The sequence below is a fragment of the Glycine max genome, chromosome 3 (assembly GCF_000004515.6).
Source record: "Glycine max cultivar Williams 82 chromosome 3, Glycine_max_v4.0, whole genome shotgun sequence".
Taxonomy (NCBI): domain Eukaryota; kingdom Viridiplantae; phylum Streptophyta; class Magnoliopsida; order Fabales; family Fabaceae; genus Glycine; species Glycine max.
This window is the reverse complement of record NC_016090.4, coordinates 34,531,705-34,557,944: the sequence shown is the minus strand read 5'-3', so window position 1 is coordinate 34,557,944 and position 26,240 is coordinate 34,531,705. Positions and strand designations below refer to the sequence as shown.

At 32.3% G+C, this 26,240-nt stretch overlaps 1 protein-coding gene across 1 annotated transcript; it reads left to right on the top strand.

Annotated features, from left to right (window-relative positions):
* Positions 1–1,075: 1,075 nt before the first annotated feature.
* Positions 1,076–25,151, top strand: LOC100809670 (beta-amyrin synthase). Its single transcript, XM_014773722.3, is given in 17 exon segments — positions 1,076–1,575; positions 2,303–2,488; positions 12,589–12,678; positions 12,903–13,100; positions 13,180–13,264; positions 13,376–13,414; positions 13,417–13,538; positions 13,631–13,822; positions 13,938–14,051; positions 14,134–14,253; positions 14,554–14,676; positions 14,781–14,879; positions 17,991–18,047; positions 18,151–18,519; positions 18,618–18,698; positions 18,845–18,928; positions 24,904–25,151. Coding segments are annotated over 17 exon segments (2,283 nt in total). The 5' UTR covers positions 1,076–1,374; the 3' UTR covers positions 25,027–25,151.
* Positions 25,152–26,240: the final 1,089 nt, after the last annotated feature.

The window sequence follows — 26,240 nt, the reverse complement described above, 5'->3', positions numbered from 1 at the left end:
ATTTAATAATATTTTCATTTAGCTTGATTTTTTTTATTTAAAAAAAGACACTTAACTTTAATCTTCATTGTTGATGTTTAGATCTAATGATTAACATTTACCTTTCTAACCCTTATGCAAGAAAGATCTTTTCACTTTACACATCACTTTGATTTAAATTAAAACAAAACATTCGGAATTTTTTTCAAAAATAAAATTCTTAATAATCAGAATTTTTTTCATATTAATTCTATCATAAAAAGAATTCCAGCCAATTAGGAGTTCCTTTTTTCTTAAAAAATATTTTTTTTTCATTATTTTCCTTATTTACACATGAAGATGAATGAAGATAATAGATTTATTTTAATTACTTTTTAAATTAATAATTTAAGTGAATAAACCTATTTCAAATATAATTTCCACTGTAGATAAAATCCATTTAATGCACATTAGAATTGATTAATTGAAAATTGTCTAGCATAACATTAATTAAAACAACTAGAATAGACCAACCGTTGGGCCTATATTTATTTTGATGAAATATCTCCACTGTTATCTAATGATTCACGTATCTTATAAAATATATAGCCTTAGAGAAAGCGAAACGTGTTACAATTCTATTGGCGTTGCTAGCTGTACCACAAAAGTTCTTTTAATGCTGCGTATTGACAATTAACCAACCCATTTAACTAGAAAAATGTTGATGGTACACTAAAAAAAGCGGGGTGTATAAGTGTACATGCATGTTGCCTGGAACAATCCTATACAAAATCATTCAGACGTTTGGTAGTTAGTGCTCATTGATTCAATATGAAGTATTTAATAAATTATATTAACCACTCAAAAATATAGAATTAAATAATTATGATAATTAAAATATTTTCAGCTTCAATAATTGTAGTGTGTTGATATAGTAATTATGTGGTATAAATAAGATCAAATGGAACGGCTCTCTCCTCATCATATCTCGCATGAAATATACCAGGTTTCGTGTTTTGTGTAGGCGTATAAGAATTGAAGCTGTTTTGTTGGGAGTTGGGAGTTGAGTGTGTGATTCACCTGCTATTTAATTCATGTTTGAATTAAAGTTTACACACTTATGTTTGAGTTAAACATAGATTCGAGGACAGATTTTAAAAGCAACCTAAGTTTTGTATTTACAAAACTGAGCTTCCAGAAGGAAAAAAAAAATCAATTTGCTAAAGTTATTTTAGGATAACTAACTAAGCATGTCAAGAAATCGAGTTTATTCTCTAAAAATATTTTCAACATAAGAAAAACAATACTTTTTGAATGGTTAGTAAAACATGTCTTTAATCAGTTGCTTCGTATTTTCATGCAGTTAGGTGCATCAATTGACTGTGGCATTATAGCATATTAAGAGAAAGCAACAAAATGTGGAGGCTGAAGATAGCAGATGGTGGAAAAGACCCATACATTTTCAGCACAAACAATTTTGTAGGAAGACAGACATGGGAGTTTGATCCTGAGGCAGGAACTCCAGAGGAACGAGCTCAAGTTGAAGCAGCTCGTCAAAATTTTTATAACAATCGCTTCAAGGTCAAGGCATGTGGTGATCTCCTTTGGCGTTTTCAGGTACCAAACAGTACCTAACAAATAATTACTTTTCTTTCAAGTTTGCATTTTACATCTCTAGTGTCTTTCTTTTTTCATGCATGAACACTTTCTTGTTGTGACATCAAGCCATTGGCCATCACTGGTCTTTCTTTTATCCAAAACAACAACAAAAAAAGTCCTTTCATAAACATCAAATTTAATCCTCAACTCATTCTCCTTAATTTAATAATAAAGAATATATATACTCATGCACAGAGATGCTTCTATTTTTTAAGGAATAAATAATCATATTTATACTATTCAATAGCAATTTAACTTTAAAGTGAGTTTTGTAAAAAGACAAGTTAATCATGCTATTCACTATTTAGTTAGAGCATCACGATCTCATGCTTGGAACCATGTCCTCGACAATATCCCTATATCCCTACTTGTATTGCTTCTTTGATCGGTAATGGAATGCCATAAATTTATTTCCCCTACAGAACAATTCAACTCTTAGATTCAATTTCTTTTTTTAAATAAATCACGTCCACAAAATTTAATATAATTTTAAAAATAACTGTATTCTCATATATAATTTTTTTAATATAAATAAACTTCAATTGTAAAATCCAATATCTATAAATATTTAAATTTAATATACATAATCATTATAATAATATTTCATTATTTAATATCTGTGCTATTTTATTTTTGCCATCTATAAATATGACTAATTTTCACTTATGTTTCCCGCCACGTGTAGATTCTGAGAGAAAAAAACTTCAAACAATCAATACCTAGTGTGAAGATAGAAGATGGAGAAGAAATAACATACGAAAAAGTCATAAGCACGTTGAGAAGAGCCGCACACCACCTATCAGCATTGCAGACCAGTGATGGCCATTGGCCTGCACAAATTGCAGGTCCTCTGTTTTTTCTGCCTCCTTTGGTAAGTACTAATTAATTACTCAATATTAATATAATTTTTATTTTATTTAACCATTTAACGAAATGTTTATCCAACTTTCCATCTGGTTAAGAAAAATCTGTGCATTTAGAATCACGGAATAAGAAAAAGTCAAAAATGATAAATTGATTTTTCATCATATTACATTTATGAATTTTTGCTTCAAAATTAAATAAAATAGTTATAATTTTTATGACTAAAAATTTGGAAAGGGATATAGCAATTAAATGTAGTTGCATGAACTTGTCAAAACTAGACATGTTTACTCCTTTGTCTTTTGTTTACGTTTACTTTGAAATATCCTTATTTTAGTAAATAGGGTGTAAATTGATTTGTTTTTTCAAATGTCATTTTTTAAATACTAATTATTCTTCTATTTATAATCTAATTCACCAAAAAAATTTAATTTAGTTGATAATTATAAATTTGCTTTAAATTTATACTCTCTATATCTCTAATTATGAGACATAATTGACTCATTTATGCTTATTAAAAAATTAAAAAATTATAGTTATAGTATTTCTCCAAATTTATAATTAACTTTATTGAGAACCTACTCAATATTCATCTTCTCCCATCTCCATAGGAGAGGTAAAGAATAATTTAGAGTATTTTAATATAAAAAAATAATTAATGTACAAAAGAAATGAAATGAAGTCTTATAATAAGGACACAAAAATGTGTTGACTATTCCCTCTAGTCTCAAATATAAGGAAAAAAACATATTTACTTGGTCTTAAATATAAGAAAATTTTAATTAACTTAACTTTTTTTAATTTTACTATCTATAAAATACTATTCATTTAATTAAAATGTTAGTTTCAATGTCTCTTTTCTTATCCTTGATACCAAGTTTCAATAAAAGATAAATTAAAAAAATATTTTTTAATTAAAATTGATACAATTAAATATAATTAATTAACATTATTAATCAATGTGTCATATTTTTTTCTTATATTTGAGATCAGAAAAAATATGTGTTATAGATATGAATCAAAAGGGTATACTTTTTCAAACATACAATTGTCATTAATTATTAGTGTTTCCCTCTCTTATAAATAGCAAGTCAAATATAACTTTAATCTTTTCTTATTCAATTAAAATATTTGAGTTTAAAAATAATTAATGAAAGAAATATAATGAATTGGATCTTTTAAAAAAACAAATAAATTTGAAAAGTTTGTTCTGGTAAATAGGAAGCTAGTAGGTTACAAGTGTAGTATTAATTGCTTATGAATATCAAATTTAGAATCCAAAGAGTTAACTTTTAAATATCATTATTTCAAATGTTTTGTTTAAATAGGTTACAAGTGTAGTATTAGTTGCTTATGAGTTATGAGTATATGTGGAAGAAAATTAATGAAACTTAAAATTTGTAATGCATCAATTATTTTAAAATATCAAGAAAAAATAAAATATCAATAATTTTAATACAAAAAATAATATCCGATAAATTAAAAATAAAATAAAGCCAAAAAAATAAACAATTTAGATAATATTATTGTGCTGAAATTCAGTCAATAAAAAGTAAATTTAGGCACGTTCACAGGTCCATTTGAATGGAGTTTAGGAGTAATAATAATTCGAATAAATCATATTTAATTGATTTTAATTTTTTTATCTAATAGCTCACTATAATTTCACCAAGCTTGTATTAGAATATCTGAATTAAGCACAAGGGATGCCCAATTCAAACACAAATTACAGATGAGATTAGGCCTCCTAACACAAGGCATAAAAACAAACCAGTAAATGACATTAATGCACTATCCTGCCTATACAAGGGATAACCACTTCAACATAACAAACGGTGCTTTGCAATACAAACTCATATGTTATATCGATGTAATTAGGGGTGTTGAAAATGGAATCAAATTAATTTTAAATTTTTAAATTAAAAAAAAATAACTAAAAACAGTTTAAATAAAAAAATTGTATATTTTTGTATAGTTTGACTCGATTTTTAGATTTTGTTATCAAAATCAAACCAAATTGCACATTACAATTAGATGGATTTATTTAATGGATGTGTAGCATATTGTAGATAATATTATTTAAATTTTATAATGGTTATAGTATGTGATTTATAGTATATTTTTTTCTATAATAATTTTATAATAATATATAATTTTTGTTGTGGTAATTAATAATAAGTATTGAATAATTTATTATATTTTCTTTTCTTATATGATCAAGAATCATATTTTGTTTTCATATGTTAAAAAAGATATATCAATATGTTAAAAAAATAGTGTTAAATATTAAGTGATGCATAAATTACTATTATATTGTAAAAATAATTGGTAATATCATTTTATAATAATGATAAATAAATGTGAAAATAATTATTTTCAACTAAAATATGTTAAATAAAATTTAATATAAAATAAAATTCATTTTTAAAATAATATAGCATAATAATTATATAAGTTTAATTGATAGATTTTAAATTATTTTAATAATTAAATTAAAAAATAAAACTATCAAATCAAACTATAAAAGATTAGTTAAATTCGATCAGAATTTGATGTTATATTTAAACTAAATTAAAGTAAACCGCATTTTTATTTTATATTTAATTTGAATATTTTTTATTTAAAAATTGAATTAAATCGCATCATAAACACCCCTAATGTAATATACCAAACCACCAAACAATATTTTTCCATATAATATCACCAAGATTAACGAAGTTGGTTGGCCCATGATAAAATAAAGCATGAATTATATATGTATTGAAGAACTTTATCCTTAATCATTATCTTTTTGTAATATTAGCTATTTGCTCATAAATAATCAATATAGTAATCAAATCAATTCAAATGTATGAAGAAAATCTAACTCAATTGTTGGGACTCAGCCTACCGAAACTACTCTTGATGCAACATTAAGGATTTTTCACTATTTAACGTTATTCTGATTATTACCTTCACCCGTTAACCTACCCTAACCATGATCCCTGATGTGAAAGAGCCTAAAGTACCTAATTTCACTCCTAATCCCTTAAGAGCTACGTCAAATAATTTGCTTTAAGAATAAAGATGCATAAATAAGGCTAAATAATATCATTCTATCCCTTGACATAGATTACCTAGATGTTCTTTGCAAGTTCTTAGGAGATAAACATTTTCCAATGCATAAACCCTATAACACCACATGAGCATGGGTGATCAAACCATAAACATGATATTAAGCGCAAAAAATAGACAATAATATCAAAATAGCATTAAATAGATGGTTAAAATCATTACATCAAGAATGTTTGATTGTTGAGCTCCCAACAATGGGTGGTTTACCCTCTCTTTATCATGAGAGACTTACTAATACAAAAAAGAAACAATAGGTGTGGAAGAAAAGGGAGGAAAGGGTCCCCAAGTGAGTGGGTTCTCCCTTTTCTCTCGTACCCTAACTCCTTATTTGGTCCCAAAAAAATTGTTTTCTGGTTTCTTCCTTTTTTTCCTTTAAAACGCACTACAATCATGTTTTTTGTCATTGATTGTGCGCTAAGCCTGCATGTGCGCATTGAGCGCACATGCAAAGTCTAGCTGGCATAAGTGACCACGCGCTATGCCGCCAGATGCGCACTAAGCCTGGCCTCCAAGTTGGCTTCTCGCGCTGAGCGGTTGTTGACGCACTGAGCGTGCTACTCCAATTCTCCAACCCCCTTCTTAACCTTCTATTGTGTCTCTACAAAAAAACATACTACCAAAGATACTATAAATTTATCAATTTAAGCATCTATTAGATAAAAACTCAGAATATGTCAAAATCCTAATGTTTAACACAAAAAGAAGGAATACAAGGTGGAAAAATCAGATAATTACAACATTTACGTATATATAGAAATTATCAAACTCCCCCAAATTTAAAGTTTTGTTTGTCCTCAAGCAAAAGTAAGCAAAACTACACTAAGTCAGGTTAATGACAATGTTTAGAATGTAACCAACCACAATAACTGAGATAATTGCATACTTTTCAAACAATTTCAACTTCCAACCCTCAAGTTCACACTTGTCATGGTTTTCATGATGGAATCATGCAAAGAATGCACTCAGAGATTGAAATAGGTTGGCAAGTATGGCAAGTATCAAAGAAAGATCAATTATGTTTCACTCCTCACAAGGCTAGTGTTTCTTTGAAGCACACAAGTGTTTTAAGTTATGTGTGTTTCATTTAAACTGACTGAAGTTATAATTCTTATATTTACAGATCATCTCATTCAATGTTATTGCACACACACAATATGGATCACTAAGAATTTTATTAGGCTTGTAACGTGGTTGGGCTAACAAGAAATCATGGTTTTTTTTTTATTCAAACACTTAGGTTCTAGGAGAGCACTCTCTCATTTCCTATCTACTTGAAATACCACTTTTTTCAAAACCACCAACCTTTATTGTCATGCCACACTTAATAGCACACAAGGATTCCTTGGTAAACATTTGCTTCCAGCTCTTATTTCTCCATATTTTGTTTTTTTATTAGTTTTTTTTAGACTACCACAGAATGTCATTCTGGTTTTTTGTATAATTGTTACTATATATCGCTGCAACACAAGTTTTCCAAGGCACTCCCCCAAATTTAGGACAAATTTGTCTTGATCCATAACAGTGCTTTCCTATAACCTAAGACACGGTGCACAACAGTAGTATCTGCATTCATCTCAAGGTTCAATGACAAAATTCATTCACATTTAGACTCTAAAGGGTGCAAGGGATTCAATCATTCATTAATAGTAATTATTTGGCTAAGTGACTGAAATTAAAATAAACAACAAGGCCTTGATCATATCCACATCACGTATGCACTCAAGCAATTCAAGAATCATGCAAAATCGAGAAAATGAAATCAGTCGTTCTCTTGCAATTAAGGTGCACACAACTCACACGTTAATGTGAAGCATTTAGTTTTTCATCCACAATTTCCTGTCATGCAAGCTAACCAACTCACTCATGCGCATTTAATTTACAAAACCATCACTCAACAGCATGTGCTCACTCAAAAATTGAAAATTTCACAACATTAATAACCAGTACGCAATGTCTCAGTCATGCAATCAATTCAACCAAACATGCCTCAAAAAGTGTTAACTATCAGAGTTACCCAAAATGCATCATCATGTCTTTCATGAAAAATTAAACATAATAAAGAATTCAAATTTAAAAAGTAACAAAAAATGAAATAAGGCATGAGGGAGTGGTGTGCTAAGCACACATGTGCGCTCTTAGTGCTCCATAAAACAAAACAAACATAAATGCACAGTGGGCTTAGTGCATAAGTGCGCGCTAAGTCTACAGCGTAGGAGACACACCAAATTAAAATTACAAGAAATTTTGATTTTTTTTTGGCTGACCCCAAACTTGTGCGCTAAGCCTAAACTTGCACACTAAACCTGAACTTGCGCGCTAAGCCCAAATAATTAAATTGCAACTCCAGAGATATTATTGGACTTAACACGCCATATGGGGCTTAGCGAGTTTTGCAGGAGGAAATTTCCTGCAAAATCCGCTTAGCGAGCACCATAGGCTTAGCAAAAATGCATGCCTCGCTTAGCCTGGGCCTGCACTCTTAGCCCAATTCGAGATATTACAAAACAAAGGGGTTTTGGGGCTTAGCGCGACATGCAGGCTTAGCTAGTTGCCCATTCGTGCTTAGTCTGCACTTGCGCGCTTAGCCCAAATACAAAATATTTCAAAACAGGGAGTCCTTTGGGCTTAGCGTGACATGCAGGCTCAGCACAACTATCAAAACATCATGTGCGCCTGCACGCTTAGCCCAATTCGAGATATTACAAAACAAAGGGGTTTTTGGGCTTAGCGCAACATGCAGGCTTAGCTAGTTGCCCATGCGTGCTTAGTCTACACTTGCGCGCTTAGCCCAAATACAAAATATTTCAAAACAAAGGGGCTTAGCGTGACGTGCAGGCTCAGCGCAACTATCAAAACATCCATTATGTGCTAAGCGCACACACATGCACTGAGCGCATAACATAATCAAACAACAAATAATAACAAACATCTGCACTCAAATTAACTAACACAAATATTCAAAGAGTCATGGGTGATCAAACCGTAAACATGATATTAAGTACAAAAAAGAGACAATAATATCAAAATAGCATTAAATAGATAGTTATAATTATTACATTAAGAGTGTTTGGTTGTTGAGCTGCTAACAATGGGTGGTTTAGTCTCTCATTGACATGAGAGGCTTACTAATACAAAAAGGAAACAAAAGGTGCAGAAGAGAATGAAAGAAAATGGAGGAAAGGGTCCCCAAGTGAGTGGATTCTCCCTCTTCTCTTGTGCCCTAGCTCCTTATTTGGTCCCAAATGCTGGTTAAGCCGCCAAAGACGCGCTAAGCCTGGCTTCCAAGTTGGCTCCTCACGCTAATTGGTTGCTGACACACTAAGCAAGCTGCTCTAATTCTTCAACCCTCTTCCAGGCCTTCTGTTGTGTCTCTACAAAAAGAATATACCACCAAAAATACTATAAATTTACTAGTTTGAGCACCTACTAGATAAAAACTCAGAAGATGTCAAAATCTTAATGTTTAACACAAAAAGAAGCAATAAAAGAGGAATAAATTAGATAATTTTTGTGTGATTTAATTACCACATTTATGTATACATAGCAATTATCAATAACTAATAATATATGTACTTGGTAATTTTTTAGGCATGTGAAACAATCTCACTTACTTCCTCAAATTTCCCAAAGTCTTGCAACATCAAATTAATGCAGTGAGCAGCACAAGGAGACCAATGTAACTTAGGAAACTTTTTTTCCAATAACCTACCAACAACAACATAATTTGAAACATTATCGGTTAGAATGTTTGAACAACATCTTTTGCAAGACACTCTTCAATGGCTTTGTCATAATTTTCTACAATTTGCTTATTTTGCAAGACACTCTTCAAGCTAGGTTGAGCTCCAGGAGTTTTTCTAGGCATGAAACAGTCATCTACATGAGGAGTGTTCTTCCCCTTTTGAGACTAGGAAAAAACTAGTGGTTTTGGAGTTCCTCTTAATTCCTTACCTATTCTCATAGGGTCTTCATCCATTTCAAATGTGTTACTGTCCTAAGATTTTTCCTGCACTTTTCTTTTCTTTCTTTTTTTTTTCAAACTGTTCAAGTAGTTGCTTCATTTTATGTTGGACATCAGTAGGAACTCTCTTGCAGGCCTTTACTTGGGCTTCCAACCAAGTGAGCCTTAAACCTATTAATAATACCTCCCTTAACCCGTTTATCACAATAAATACACATCATTGTCACTTTTGTAGCACCCTCATTAATTTGTTTACAATGTCCCCAAGCTGGATCATTTTTCTTTCTAACATTCTGAGAAGTATTTGGAGTGGATGATGCTTGAGATAATGGGGCTTCAACAGATAACATCTTCAAGTCTAATTGCAAACATTAGCAATCAAAGAAATTCCAAATAACTAAGGGTATGTTTGGTTTGCATTTTCATTTTCTATTTTCATTTCTTGTTTTCATTTTCTAAAAACTGCTTTTATTTTCAAAAGATTAGAATTCTGAAAACATGTTTGGTTTGACTTCTTATTATCTGCTTTCAAGAAATAAAAACACTGAAAATACGTTTTCAAAAGGAAATGTATTTTTAGATTTGTTTAAAATTACATTACTTGCCACCGCATTTTTATTTTACCCAAAATGAGGTTCCTAGTTTCAACTGAAAACACTAAAAATGATATTTTATTGTTTCCAGTTTTTGGTTTGTTTGGGAAAATATTTTCATTGAAAATGAAAACAAAAATCCAACCAAACACATTTCCATCATCATTTTCTATTTCCAGTGAAAATGAAAACAGAAAACAACCAAACCAAACACCCCCTAAAATTGTAAAAAGACTAAGTTAATTATGAGTTAGTGATCATATATGGTATTGAATTCCAAATAAGTACATTAACTTAGATTCTCATACATCAATAGCTATTACTATATATTAGACAATTATTATCAAATATCAATAACAATGAGTGAATGACTACAAGAATAGACACAATGAACTAAACTAAGTGAATTTACTAATCTCAGATTCTCAACAAAATTAACTCAAATAGCAGTTACTACCTACTACTTACTAGAGTCTACAACTCTACAAGAATAGATAATAGTGGCATTATAAATAAGCATAAGTGCATTACATATTTACATTAATGAATTTACAAACATTTGCAATTGAAAAATGTCAAATATCAATTGAATTATAATTTATAAATAAGCATAACAAAACACGAGTTTTTTCCCCAAAACAATAACACCAATGCATAAAATAATAAAAGCATAAGCAAAAAAATAAAGTTAAAACTAGGTGGAGGAGAAATGGAGAACTCACCACCGAAAATGAGACCCAGGTGCGACGACAAGTTGCAAAGTGCTGACCCAAGTGCACGGCGTCGAGGGAGTTCGTGGCTTCATGCGACGATTTGCAGACCCAGTTGGCAAGTGTGTGGTGACCAACAAATTGCAGACCAAGTGCAGTGGCGAGCTCAAGCATGAAGAATGAAGATGAAAATAAGGGGTCTCTGGCTAGTTCGAGTAAGACTGAGATTTTTAGGGATAGTGACAAACACTCAATCTCAAATGCATTATTTTGTTCTTTTTGGATTGATAATGAGACATCAAAACAATGTTGTACTAGTGGTCCAATTTTTTTTTATGTGCACACTGCCAGTTCGGGTTTGTAAAACCGGTCGGGTCATTGGGTTCCCTCAAAACTGGTCAGGTTTGGCCGAGTCATCCCAAGCCACATGCATGAATAGACCAATAGTGAAACCGACTTGGTTAGATCACTGGATCCCGGTTGGACCTGTCTGACTAGCAAGGCCGAACCAGTTTTCATAACATTGTTGTTACTGACCCAAGAAAATTTTACACACGAACATAATCAAACATGGATTATCTCGCTAAATAAATCATTTTCCTACATGTGAATGCAATGAGAACTTATACCTTTGCACCAACCCTTTGGGTTAATTAATTTGGTTGAGTTTGATAAGTTGTGAATTCATAGTTTAAATTAATTTAATTACTTCAATTTAAATTAAAAAGATATAACTTACGTGTAGCTTTTTAGATGTTTTTCATATTGTTTTTCACTAAGATATGAATTTATAGACCTAATCTATCTCTAATGCAAACTTCCCTTACATAAATTATTGAGATGAAGCTTTAAGAGTACAATAGGAAAAATAATTATTAATTTCTTTATGTCAATTCTACTCAATAAACATTGTTTTAGTGTACTCATATTTTACTCTTTTGAAAAATAAAAGTAATCACTTTTGGTCTTCTCTGACCAAATTTATAATATATTTATAGCATGTTTGGTTTTGTGGTGTTATGTGATATTTTACATTAAGTTAGAACTAAATAATTATAGTTTTCACTTTTTTTTCTTCACTAGAATTAATTGATGTGATTTTATGCTGTTCTAAAAGGGTGTCTAAACATATTGTTAATTTATAAATTATTATTATTGCATATAGTTATATTAGTTGAAGTCAAATAATAAAAAAAATAGTTTATGATGCATGTTTAGAATATATCAAATTGTGAAACAATTAATTTTAATTTCTTTAAAAGTATTTAAATAAACTAAAATTAATAGAATATTAAGTAATAAATTAGTAAAAAGTTACTAACTTCATTCTATTTTTTATGGAGCTATTTTTTTTTTGGTTTATGGTACTAATCTTTTATTAAAGATTGAAATATGGATTTATTCAATAATAAAACAATAGAGTTTGTCAATTTAAGATATACTAGACCATTAAATGAACATAGAAATTCGAAGTTTGGAAACTTTGGTATTTGTACATAACATTGAACATGGGACACTGATTAAGAATAAAAAAATTCAATTAATGTTTGGTCATAAGTAGTTTCTTTTTTTATAAAATAATTATGAAATATTAACTAGGACATAAATTTAAACATCATATACGAAACTGGACTCAAATCCATTAAGGTAATTAAAGATTAATCATCGATAAAATTCAACTAAAACAACATTAATCGATATTAATTTTTACTTATTCAAAACATTGCAGGTTTTTTGTATGTACATTACAGGGCATCTTGATTTGGTATTCCCAGAAGAGTATCGAAAAGAGATTCTCCGTTACATATACTATCACCAGGTATACCTATTCAATTTCAAGATTCATTTTCCCAATCAAGCATGATTATATATATATATATAGAGAGAGAGAGAGAGAGAGAGAGAGAGAGAGTTGTAACATTTTTTGTTTTCAAAATTCTTGTATCATTTAATTAACTTGATGATGTATATGCGTGAAGTTTAAAATTTGTTCATTGCAACAAAGAATAATTAATATTGTCCATTTTGTTCTTCAATTTAAAGAATGAAGATGGAGGATGGGGACTACACATAGAGGGTCATAGCACCATGTTTGGTACTACACTAAACTATATATGTATGCGAATTCTTGGAGAAGGGCCTAATGGAGGTCATGAAAATGCATGTGCTAGAGGAAAAAAGTGGATTCATGATCATGGTGGTGTAACACACATCCCTTCATGGGGGAAAACTTGGCTTTCGGTATCACATTCAGTTTTACATAAATATAAATACACAAACTAGCTAGTATGTATGGTTTAAATGGATCCTACTCTTGTAGATACTTGGTGTATTTGATTGGTGTGGAAGCAACCCAATGCCCCCAGAGTTTTGGATTATTCCTTCGTTTCTTCCTATGCATCCAGGTTGAGTTTATTTTATTTTATTTTGTCACTCTTTATTCAACAATATATGTTTAAATTGTTGAATATACGATGTTTAATCATTGAATCTCATTTTCACCATAATTATTGTAGCTAAAATGTGGTGTTATTGTCGATTGGTATATATGCCTATGTCTTATATGGGAAAAGGTTTGTGGGTCCAATCACACCACTCATCTTACAATTGAGAGAAGAGCTCTTTACTCAGCCTTATGAAAAAGTTAATTGGAAAAAAGTGCGTCATCAATGTGCAAAGGTGAGAAAACTAATATTTAATCAATCGCAATGTGTGTATGTACACATTCTCTTTATCATGAAACTGATAATTGTTCATTCTATCTATCACAGGAAGATCTTTATTATCCTCATTCTTTGATACAAGACCTAGTATGGGACAGTCTATACATGTTTACTGAGCCACTACTTACTTGTTGGCCTTTCAACAAACTAATTAGAGAAAAGGCCCTTCAAGTAACAATGAACCATATTCATTACGAAGATGAGAATAGTCGATACATAACTATTGGGTGTGTGGAAAAGGTAGGTGTCATAACAATAATGCATTAATTTGATTGTTTAGCCTTATGAGAAAAATTAGTTTCCTCTTCAAGAAGGAAACTCATTCAACTATGCTAAACATGTATATGTTTTTCAGGTTCTATGTATGCTTGCTTGTTGGGTTGAAGATCCACAGGGAGATGCCTTTAAGAAGCATCTTGCAAGGGTCTCAGATTACTTATGGGTTTCTGAAGATGGAATGACCATGCAAGTACGTCTATGTGTGTTATTATAACCATTAGGATGTATTAGTTAATTAGTTAATTAATTAATCACTTACGTATATGATGTAGAGTTTTGGTAGTCAAGAATGGGATGCTGGTTTTGCAGTTCAAGCTTTGCTTGCAACTAAGCTAATTGACGAAATTGGCCATTCACTTGCAAAAGGGCATGATTTCATCAAGAAGTCTCAGGTGTGTTTAATTTTTATGATAAGTACATAAAAGAATCATAATTCTCCTATAAGGAAGGTAAATTCCCCAGTGAATATAGTTTATTCAAATTATGCAATTCATTAATCAACCAAAAAATTTATTACTTACTAACTAATTTGTCTGACTAACAATATTAATTATAACTAGTATAATTATAGTATTCTAATTGCAATGCATATTAATTTATAATTGACTATTAAGTTAGTGTTCATTAGATTACTTAAGAGTATGTTTGTTAGCTTTACATAGTAGTAATGAATTGACATTCTTATTTCAAAGGTGAGAGACAACCCTTCAGGAGATTTTAAGAGTATGTATCGTCATATTACTAAAGGGTCTTGGACATTCTCAGATCAAGACCATGGATGGCAAGTTTCTGATTGCACTGCAGAAGGTTTAAAGGTATCTGACAACTTAGCTCGTGAAAAATCAATTAATTTAATAATAAGCTTTATCAATTACAAATATATGTTAATATAACTAATTAAAGTTCTTCTGTGTTTTAGTGTTGTCTTCTTCTATCAAAGTTGTCACCAGAGATTGTGGGAGAAAAAGTGAAACCTGAAAGATTTTATGATTCAGTCAATATCTTGTTGTCACTTCAGGCAAGTACCATTAAATTTGGATAGAAAAACTAAACACAGAGATTTGGAAGGAAACTCATCAAACACAAAGAAGACAAATAAAAATTTGCTTTGATGTATATTACATTTAAACATAACACTATAAGTGTTACAGTAAGTTGCTTAAATTTAAAATCTATAAAAGTCTATTATTGAACAAAGCATTAGAACAATCATGACTCATTTTACAAATATGCAAAAGTTAACATCGTTAACCTACAACTAGCTATTTTTTAACACAAGCAAATTTTACAATTCTTACAAGAAATTTAACCTACAACTAGTTATTTCTTAACACAAGCAACTTTTACCATTCTTGCAAGAAATTTGGAATTACAAAAACATCAAAAAATTTAGATGTAGTTTTTGGAAAAATCTCAATTTCCAACAAATTTAAAGAAATGTTTGTTGGAATTTTAGGGGATCCTTATAAAATACCAATATAACCACTAGGAACACATTATGTTAGATTATCAAGAAGAGTTTTAGGAATATCTGGATCCATAATGATTGATCAAATAAATACAGTGAAATCTGAATCTGTAGGTGATTTATGATCTCTTAGGATCCATTACGGAATGTCGTAGAGACAATAGATAATTGGCTAACAACGTAACATGTGGCTTCACGGTTCTTCCTCAACCGAAACTTCTTTATTCCTCAATAAGACATTCATAATTCTTCAGATGGGGAGAAGAGAAACCATGTCTGATGACTCGGTATATTGGGGACCATAGCATTCTTATAGCGTGTTAACGTAATAGGGTTCCGATTATCCCCTAATGGACCAACACTGACATTTGCTCATTTAAGTCCATATCATCTGATTTAGTTTTCTAATGGGCTCACTTAATTTGATCACATAAAATAAAACTCACTAATGACATATATCTAATATGATTGTCTTATAATATTATCCAACATTAATTATTAGAATAGAAAATTCTAACAATCTCCCACTTGGTCCACATATTGTAACGATTATATCAAAATCCTTAAGCGCGCATCCATATGCTATTTACCTTTAGACTTCCACCTTAATAACTTGGTCCATCTCATGTATCAATAATGGAATCACTACGACTTTCATCACTACAACAAATGTAACTAAACCTCAATGACCACCACATCAATACACTCAGTCAATGACATAGGTCAATATGGATAAGCAGTATGAAAATTACATGTAATGTGATCTCAGTCATGTGTATTTCCAATTGGTCCAAACTTTATTCTTTATAGAGATCAATCCAAACAAAACATAAATATTGCAAACAAAACAAGCTTATAATGAAATGATAAACTTCAACTTTATTTCTGCAGAAAATCCAAACAACAAAATGTTTGTAAACCATAAGATATAGAACATAAGCAAGAATTTCACTAAACTAAGGTACTATCAAGAGCAGTATGCTCATGAAAAAACTTTAAGTATCAAACCTTTAGTAAGTAGATCTGCTAGTATGGAATGAGTCCCTATATGTTCTATACAAATTTGTATTTTCTGAATTCTTTATTTAACAACCAAATATTTTATATTATCAACAAACTTTTACTTGGTTGAATCCTTAATAAGACCGTTAAGATATTATCTCAATAAACACCTGATGGCTTCTTAATGTTGGCAACAACAAGCAAGCTAGTTACAATAATTTAGCTGTAATAAATTATAGTATGATGTCTCATAAAAAAATATTAACTCCACCAATATGGTTAAATAAGGATCCTTATGTGGAGTGATTGCTATTAAGATATTCCATAAAAATCAAAATTAGAATACCCAATGATCTCTAAACTTCTAGACTTTCGATATGAAAATATGTAGTTTCTTGTTCTCTTCAATTAGCACATTATGTGTTTTACTACTTTCTAGTGATGCATACCCAGATTACTCATATATCACCTTAGGACTCCCACTAAAAATTATTTTAGGACAATAATAAAAACAATTAAAAAATAAACTTAAGCATACATGATAAATTGCAATATAATTGTTTTGCAACAATAAACCCCAACACAATGCCGGAAAAAAAAAACACTCGAATTCAAACCAAATATCCAATATGACAATATTTGAATTTACCGACAATTAATATGTGTTGTGTCAAAAAAATAGGGTTCATAAAAACAAAGCAATTAAGGTATAATAAGAATCAAATAATGTTAAATCCCAATAATCAAACAGTAATGGTGGCTCTGATACCACTTGTTGGAATTTTAGAGGATCCTTATAAAATACCAATATAACCACCAAGAACATATTACGTTAGATTATCAAGAAGAATTTTAGGAATACTTGAATGCATAATGATTGATCAAACAAACACAGCAGAATCTCAATCCTTAGGTGATTTCTGATCTATGTACTCTTCTTAGTATTTGTTACGAAATACGATAGAAACAACAGATAACCAGCTAACAGTGTAACTGGTGGCTTCATGATTCTTCCTCAACTGGAACTTTTTTATTTCTCAATAGGACCTTCGTAACTCTTTAGATGGGGAAAAAGAAACAATGTGTGACGGCTCGATATATTGAGGACCATAGTCTTCTTATAGCGTATTAACCTAATAGGGTTCTCATTATCCCCTAATAGGTTAACACTGACATCTACTCATTTAAGTTTATATCATCTGATTTAATTGTCTAACGGGCTCACTTAATTTAATCACATAAAATAAAGCACACTAATGATAAATAACTAATATAATTATCTTATAATATTAGCCCACATTAATTATTGGAATAAAAAATTTCAACAATATTAATGCTATGAAATATTTTATAGAAATTTGCTACACATTTCTTATAGCAACCAATTAATGTTGATGATGGACTCCTTTTCTCAAATCCAACATCGCATCATTTGTTCAAGATTGGTGAAATTTGTTCTGTACCATGTTGCAATATTCACTTAAATTCATGGCCATGTGCTTTTAATTAATAAATCAATCAACTAATTGCCCTTCTCTTTGTTACTTGATCTTTTATCAATGGGAAAGTAGGGATTGTGCAAAAGACTTTGGTAATTGATTTTTTTACTTTTACTAATTGATTTTCATTTGACACAACTACATTTTTTTATTATTGTAGAGTAAAAAAGGTGGTATAGCAGCATGGGAACCAATAGGAGCTCAAGAATGGTTGGAAGTAAGTATTATATTAATTAATAATGCAATATGTACATATTCATCGGTTGATAAAAATCCATTCATCAATTAATAAACTAATCAATTTTTTCATTAATTTTCAGTTACTCAATCCCACTGAATTTTTTGAGGACATTGTAATTGAGCATGAATATGTTGAGTGCACTGGATCTGCAATTCAAGCTTTAGTTTTGTTCCAGAAGCTATATCCAGAGCATAGGAAGACAGAGATTAAGAATTTCATTGTCAATGCAGTTCAATTCCTTGAAGATACACAAACAACCAATGGTTCATGGTATGGATGTTGGGGAGTTTGCTACACTTATGGCTCTTGGTTTGCACTTGGTGGTCTAGCAGCTGCCGGTAAGACTTACACTAATTGTAATGCCATTCGCAAGGCTGTGAAATTTCTACTTACAACACAGAGAGAGGATGGTGGGTGGGGAGAGAGTTATCTTTCAAGCCCAAAAAAGGTTTGTAATTGAATTGTTGTTACTAAATAATTACTCTTTAACCTTAGTTGATGATAATAATAATTGTAATAATGTCTTTTTTAATGAAAACAATGCAGATATACATACCTCTTGAAGGAAGTCGATCAAACGTTGTACAAACAGCATGGGCTCTTATGGGTCTAATTTATGCTGGACAGGTTTGCTTTTTATGTGTGCGTGTTTGTGTGATTATAGGTTCACTTCATCGTGATTTAAATTTTAAAATGTTTTCTTTTTGTTGTTGTAACTACAATCAAATCTTGTAATAAGTTTTTTCCCTTTATTTTTAAATTTCTATGTACAGTCAGAGAGAGACCTTACTCCTCTTCATCGAGCTGCAAAGTTGCTCATTAATTCCCAGTTGGAAGAAGGTGATTGGCCCCAACAGGTGCATATCAACCTTTGATATTGATAATAGATCTTATTTAATAAACTTATTTAGTGATAAATTAAATAGGATCTTAAAATATAAGACACCAAACGTGAAGATTACTAGGGATAACGCTTATGTGCAATAATTGAGATACCTTAGGTGTTTCCAAATTAAAATTAAAGTTTCACCTCGCTAAAAGACATTGAAAATTGGTACATGTTACCAATGTGAAATTATAATTTTAATTGCAAAATAATCCAAAAACATACAATACAACGCCTAAGTTTTTTCGGCAAGTTATCTCTTTAAAATTTCGGTTGAGTTAATATACTAATCTATACCTTGTACAAGATAAATATTTATTTTATATAATTAAATTTAATATAAATAATAAATATATATTATAATTAAAGTTCATAATAAATTAATTAATATATTTCAATATATGAATTATATTTTACATTTATCATAAACAATTTAAATTATATTATAAGGTTATTTTATAACTTTTGGTAATTTCTTTTAGAAAAAACTATTAAAATTAATTCAATTTAGAGGCAGGTAGAAAAGATGTTTATTGAAAGAGATACAAAATTACTAAGATAAAATGTACAAATAAAGAAGAAATAAAGAAGAAAAAAGTGTAGTTTGAGATGGTCAAGAGAGGAAAGTTTTGGCTAGTTGCAAGGATAATGCATGAATTGTACATTCAAAAGACAGAAAAGAGAATGCCGAGAATGTTTAATTGAGAATCTCACTCTTCAAATTGTGTAGTCTAATTTATAATATAGGAATAAATTAAATCAATAAAAAAAGGAAAATACAAAATTTAAATGTCAACAAAGTTGAAATGTATACAACAATAAACTTGCAATTCCTATGTAATACAACCTAATTATTTACCATTTCAATTTGATGTTGATGTGAAAACATTAAATGCTCATAAAGGAGAGAGAGAGAAGATGACGCTGTTTACACACGTGAGTGATCAAATGACTGCATGAATCATATTGTAGCTTACGTGAAGAAGCTTTTATACAATGGAAGAAAAAGAAGGTAGTGCGAAAGCTGGTTGTTATACCAGAAAAACAGAAAACACTAACTGCTTGTAACTAATAACTGAAAATGCTAACAGACTCATGCTACTCATATACTTGATATGTGCTAAGAGCTCCCCTCAAGTTGGGAATGGATATTCAGCATTCCCATCTTGGAACAGAGATCTTGAAACAAAGAGGGTGAGAGTGGCTTCGTAAAAATGTCAGCTAGCTGCAATTGCGAGGAGATAGGAAGCAGTTTGAGGGATCCTTGATTCACCTTATCACGCACGATATGACAATCGATTTCTATATGTTTGGTTCATTCGTGGAAGACGGGATTACAAGCTATTTGAATAGCGGACTTATTATCATAGTATAGGGTTGTGGGCTGAAGGAAGGAGACCCGAAAGTCTTGCAGAAGGTACGTGAGCCACTGAAGCTCACATGTTGTAGACGCCAAGGCCCGATATTCCGCCTCTGAGGAGCTTCTTGAAACAGTAGGTTGTTTCTTCGAACGCCAAGAAATAAGGGATGAGCCGAGATATACCGAGAAGCCGGTGATGGAACGCCTTGTATCGCGGCAATCGGCCCAATCGGAGTCACTGAAAGCTTTGAGTTGCAGAGGGCCGTCGACAGCAAGAAAGATGCCTGAACCAGGTGAGCCCTTGAGATATCATAAGACACGAAATGCTGCTTGTGAGTGAGCTGAAGTAGGGTGAGCCATATATTGGCTGAGTTGTTGAACGGCATGAGTGATATCGGGACGAGTGTTGGTGAGGTAAATGAGTCTTCCAATCAGCCAGCGATATGAGGAAGAAGAAGTTTCTGATAGAGGAGTGCCCATCAAGGCTGTTAATCGGGTGGAGTAGTCCATGGGAGTTGAAGCGGGTCGAGAGGCAAGCATGCCTGAGCCGGATAAGATATCCAAGACATACTTACGTTGAGATAAGTGAATGCCCTTGTTATTGCGAGCAACTTCAAGACCGAGAAAGAACTTCAAGGTGCCAAGGTCCTTGATGCTGAAAGTTTGATCAAAGAGGTTTGTGATATGCGTGATGGTGTCGAGATTGTTACCTGCTATGATTATATCATCAACGTAAACGAGCACAACAGTGATATCACTGTTATTGAAGTGGAGAAAAAGAGAATGGTCTGCTGCAGATTGGCGAAAGTCGTGAGAGATGAGGAAAGAAGAGAATCGTGTGAACCATTGGCGGCTTGCTTGTTTCAAACCATATAATGAACGTTGAAGTCGGAAAACTAGATTGTGATCATGCACCTGAAGACCTGGGGGAAGAGTCATGTGTACCTCTTCGTCAAGGTCGCCATGAAGAAATGCATTATTGACGTCGAGTTTCCTAAGATGTCAATTGTGAAGGGCAGCAAGAGCGAGAAGCAATCTCACAGTGGTGAGCTTAGCCACGGGAGAGAATGTATCAAGAAAGTCCAATCCTTCTAGTTGTGTGTATCCTTTGGCTACGAGACGCGCCTTGTATCGTTCAACAGTACCATCTGCTTTATATTTGATCTTATATACCCAGCGACATCCGATAGCTGTCTTGTGTGGTGGTAGTGGTGTAAGGGTCCATGTTTGATTCTGTTGAAGAGCTTGTATTTCTGCCTGCATAGCCTTAATCCAACAGTCAAATTGGGAAGCCTCATCATAAGATTTGGGTTCAGTGTTTACCGATATTGACATCACAAAGTGTTTATGGGAAGGTGAAAGGCGGGAGTAGGATAGGACAGAATGTAGAGGATACCTAACTCCACGCGTATTGGTATCAGCTTGTGAAGTGAGTGCATGGTAGTAATCTTGGAGATAAGTGGGTGCCTTTTTTAGTCTCGTGGAACATCGTAGAAAAGGAGAAGGTATATGTGAGGATGAGGGATTGTCATTGGGTGGAATGGGGTGTTCAAAGCTGTCGGGATTATTGGAGAATGGGAGAGATGATATAGAAGTAGGAGGGGTGGATGATTCTGGAGTATCAGGGAAGAGAGGAAAGTGGTCTTCATAGAAGACAATGTTACGGGATGTGGTTATGCTATGGGAATGGAGATCATATACTAAATATCCTTTGGTGTTTGGTTTGAAACCTATGAAGATGCATGGGTGGGCACGGCGGTCGAGCTTTTGTCTGTGAGATTTGAGAGTGCTTATGTAGCATAGGCAACCAAAAACCCAAAGGTTCGAGATATCACAAGGGCGTGTGTATAGCTGTTCATAGGGAGATTTGTTATGGAGGAAAGGAGTAGGGATGCAGTTGATCAAATATGTTGCATGAAGTAATGCAAAATACCAAAAATTAAGAGGAAGATTTGCTTGAAATAATAGAGATCGAGTAACATGCAAGAGGTGTTGGTGCTTTCGTTCAACGATGCCGTTTTGCTCAGGGGTCTCTATACAAGTAGTTTGATGTATGATTCCCCTTTGAGCATAAAAATCATTCATAAGAAACTCAGCACCATTATCACTACGTATGATTTTAATGGTTTTATTAAATTGCATTTGAGCATATGTAACGAATGTGATAATGAGTTTTCGAGCCTCAGCTTTTGTTTGCATTAGATAAACCCATGTAAAGCGAGAATGATCGTCTACAATGGTTAAAAAATAACGATGCCCATGCATAGAAACCTTTGAACAGGGTTCCCATATATCTATATGTATGAGATCAAAAATGCTTAATGCATGTGAAGTGCTTGATGAAAAGGATGATCGTTTATGCTTTGCATAGTGACACGTAGTACATACAAAGTTCTTATTGTTATTATGCAAAGAAGGATAATAAGTTTGCATGACTTGCAGCCTTTCTATAGAGGGATGACCCATGCGAAAATGCCATAAATCTATAGGGATGACATTACATTTTGGGTGAATAATGGTGGAGCATATGGTTCGTGAGTGTGATGGTTTTAAGATGAACTGGTAAAGCCCATGACTCACTTCAACTGTACCAATCTTCGCTTTGGTGTTGGTATCCTGCAGAACACAAGTATTAGAGGAAAAGATTAACTCATAGTTGTTTGTGGAAATAAGTTTGGATATGGATATGAGATTAAAGCTAAAAGAAGGTATGTATAGAACATCGTTCAATATAATGGAAGGGGTGAGGTGTACTGTTCCTAAGTGAGTAGCATGAACTTCGTGTCCATTTGGTAACTTAACCATAATAGGATTAACTTGATGATATGAGTGAAAGTTGGCCAAAGAAGAGGAGACGTGGTCAGTGGCTCCTGAATCTAATATCCAGGAGGTAGATTCTGTGGTTTTGAGAGAAAGAATCGTACCTGGTGAGGTGTTAGTGGAGCATGAGGATATGGATGCAACCTGGGATTGGGTAGGGATTGAGCCTCCCGAAGATGGTTGTTGTATTAAGGCGAGCAAAGCTTGATACTGCTCAGGTGAAAAACGAACCAAATCATGAGACTCTTGTCGTTGCATTTGATTACTCGTAGCTTTTCCTTCTATGATGTTATTTACTACTTTGTTGTTGCCAAACTTGTATCCTGGGGGGTAGCCATGCTTCTTATAACACACATCAATGGTGTGTCCCATCTTCCCACAATGGGTACACGTTTTCCCGTTTCTGTTGTAGGTTTTGCTTCTTCCTTCATAGCTTGTGGGTACCCCATGTTTCTTGTAACAAACACTTTCGGTGTGACCAATTCGTCCGCAGAATTTACAAGTAATCTTGACGGCATTAATGGAAACATTTTCTTTTGATTCAATACTGAGATTTGAAAAGGAGTTGATACCTGATAGCTGACATTCTTGTTGGGCTACATAGGAGAAGATCTTTGGTATGGTGGGCATGGGTTCCATGAGCAACACGTGAGATCTCACATTGTTGTATTGCTCGTTTAATCCTCGTAGGAATTGCATGGCTCGATCTTCTAATTTCCGTTGGGCAATGATGGTAAGGACTGAGCATGTGCACTTGATGGTGCAAGAGCAAGTGGGGTCAGGTCTGAAGTTCTCAATTTCATCCCATATGATACGAAGCTTTGTGAAGTACTCCATGACGGAAAGGGTTCCTTGTTTCATTGATGAAGCTTCTTGTTGAAGGTCCGAGATTCTCAAGAGGTCTCCTTGCGCATATCGTGACTTCAAGTCATTCCATATTTCCTCAGCTTTGTTCATCCACAAGATGCTCTGCCTGATCGCGACCGATACTGAATGCACTATCCACGATACTACCATATTATTGCAGCGACTCCACGCACTGTAGGTTCTATCAGTTCTCAGAGGTTCTGGTGCTTTCCCATTTATGAATTCTACTTTATTCTTGGCGCTTAGTGCTGTGACCATGGACCTGCTCCATGAGTGATAGTTGCTTGAGTCTAAAACTGGTGATACGAGAGCCACTGCTGGATTCTCGCTTGGATGGAGATAGAGGTAACTCTCCATATTTGGTGTTGATTCGTTCATAGTGATGAACGTGAAGAGAAAGAAGAAATAAAGCTTGGGTATGAATGCGCAGTAGAGCTCTTTATGAAAAGAGCTTTGATACCATGTGAAAACATTAAATGCTCATAAAGGAGAGAGAGAAGATGATGCTGTTTACACACGTGAGTGATCAAATGACTGCATGAATCATATTGTAGCTTAAGTGAAGAAGCTTTTATACAATGGAAGAAAGAGAAGGTAATGCGAAAGCCGGTTGTTATACCAGAAAAACAGAAAACGCTAAGTGCTTGTAACTAATAACTGAAAATGCTAACAGACCCATGCTACTCATATACTTGATATGTGCTAAGAGTTGATGTGAGAGTTGGATCGCGTGCTTCAGTTTCCTATGTAAGAAAAATTGAAATATAGATTTCAATATTTTGATTATTTTTTAAAGATCTATCCTTAATTGTATTTTGTAAGCAATATGAAAAATGATGCTCCGGATTCAGTTTTTCTATTTCTAATTATTATTTTTTGTGACTTAATTGATCTGGTAGGAAATCACTGGAGTATTCTTGAAAAACTGCATGATGCATTACCCAATGTATAGAAATATTTTTCCAATGTGGGCTCTAGCTGAATATCGTAGGCGAGTTCCATTGCCATCCACTGAAGGTTAATTTTGAAAAGGTGTGTGCATAAAAGGGCAAAGACATATCAATGAGGAATGGGGCAAGAAGCACCCATTGTCTCTTACTTGGACTCTATTGATCTGTAATTTTGAAGCTTGCTTTTTATTATAAAATAAAAAATTATTTACGCACACAACTGGGTTGAAGAACTTTTTTACCAAAATAGGTAAAATAAAAAATTATTTATGTAAAAGGTGCATGTATTATGAAAAATATTTAGTGACAAAAGTGGTTTTACTTTTTAATTATAGTTGATAAAAAAAATTACTTTTTATATTGGTTGTAAACGTGATTGATTTACATTAGTTGAAATTATAATTGACATCGAAAAGAAAAATTATTCATGTAAATAGTTTTACGTAAATAGTTTTTTAATTTTACCTATTTTTGTCAAAAAGCCGGGTTGAAGATGTTGCCTATCAATTAATTAAAACCTCTCATAATTAAGAGCTAATATCCAGAGTATACTTCCAGCTATTTGAATAAAAATTTGGTAAATTTCTAAAGGGAAAAAAATAGAATGGGGAAAATAAAATCAAACAAGTTGTGCAATCAAGCTTAATTTTCTCCTATTCAATTCCTTCGTGTTTATTTCTTGCATATATTGTTTGTCAAAAGAGATTCCTACACATATTGGTAGATACATTGGTATAGGTAAATGTTCTTTCAATGTTGCCCTGATAGCCTCTACTTGGGTTAAGTTACTAGGGAAATAAAGGACCGAAAAATAGTACTTCCTCCCTTCTTAATTTTAAAATCATTTTTAAAAATTTATTTGTCTCTTTTTATAATATTTTTTTTTAATTTTTAGATGTATTAATTATTATTTCTTATATATCTTTACTTAATTATTTTCTCTCCAAACATAAAGAAAAAAAAAGTAAGTAAAGATAAAGATAAAATAAAAGAATAACTTTAAAATAATAATCTAAGTAATTCATAAATTTAATAAGATAATTATTTTTTGTTAACTGTTAGATTTCATCTTAAAACCAATTGTCATTAAGTAAAATTACCCAACAGATATATGAGTTGCACTCTAAGGATTGAGACAGCCGATGTGGGACTTAGACATTTTCCAATACACCCCTTCACGCCCATCACTTATTGGGTTTGGTGCGTAAACAACAAATGGTGGGTGTTCGTCGCAACAGAAGCAAGAACGAGGTCCCAGGTCAAAGCTTCCAATGTGGGACTTAGGT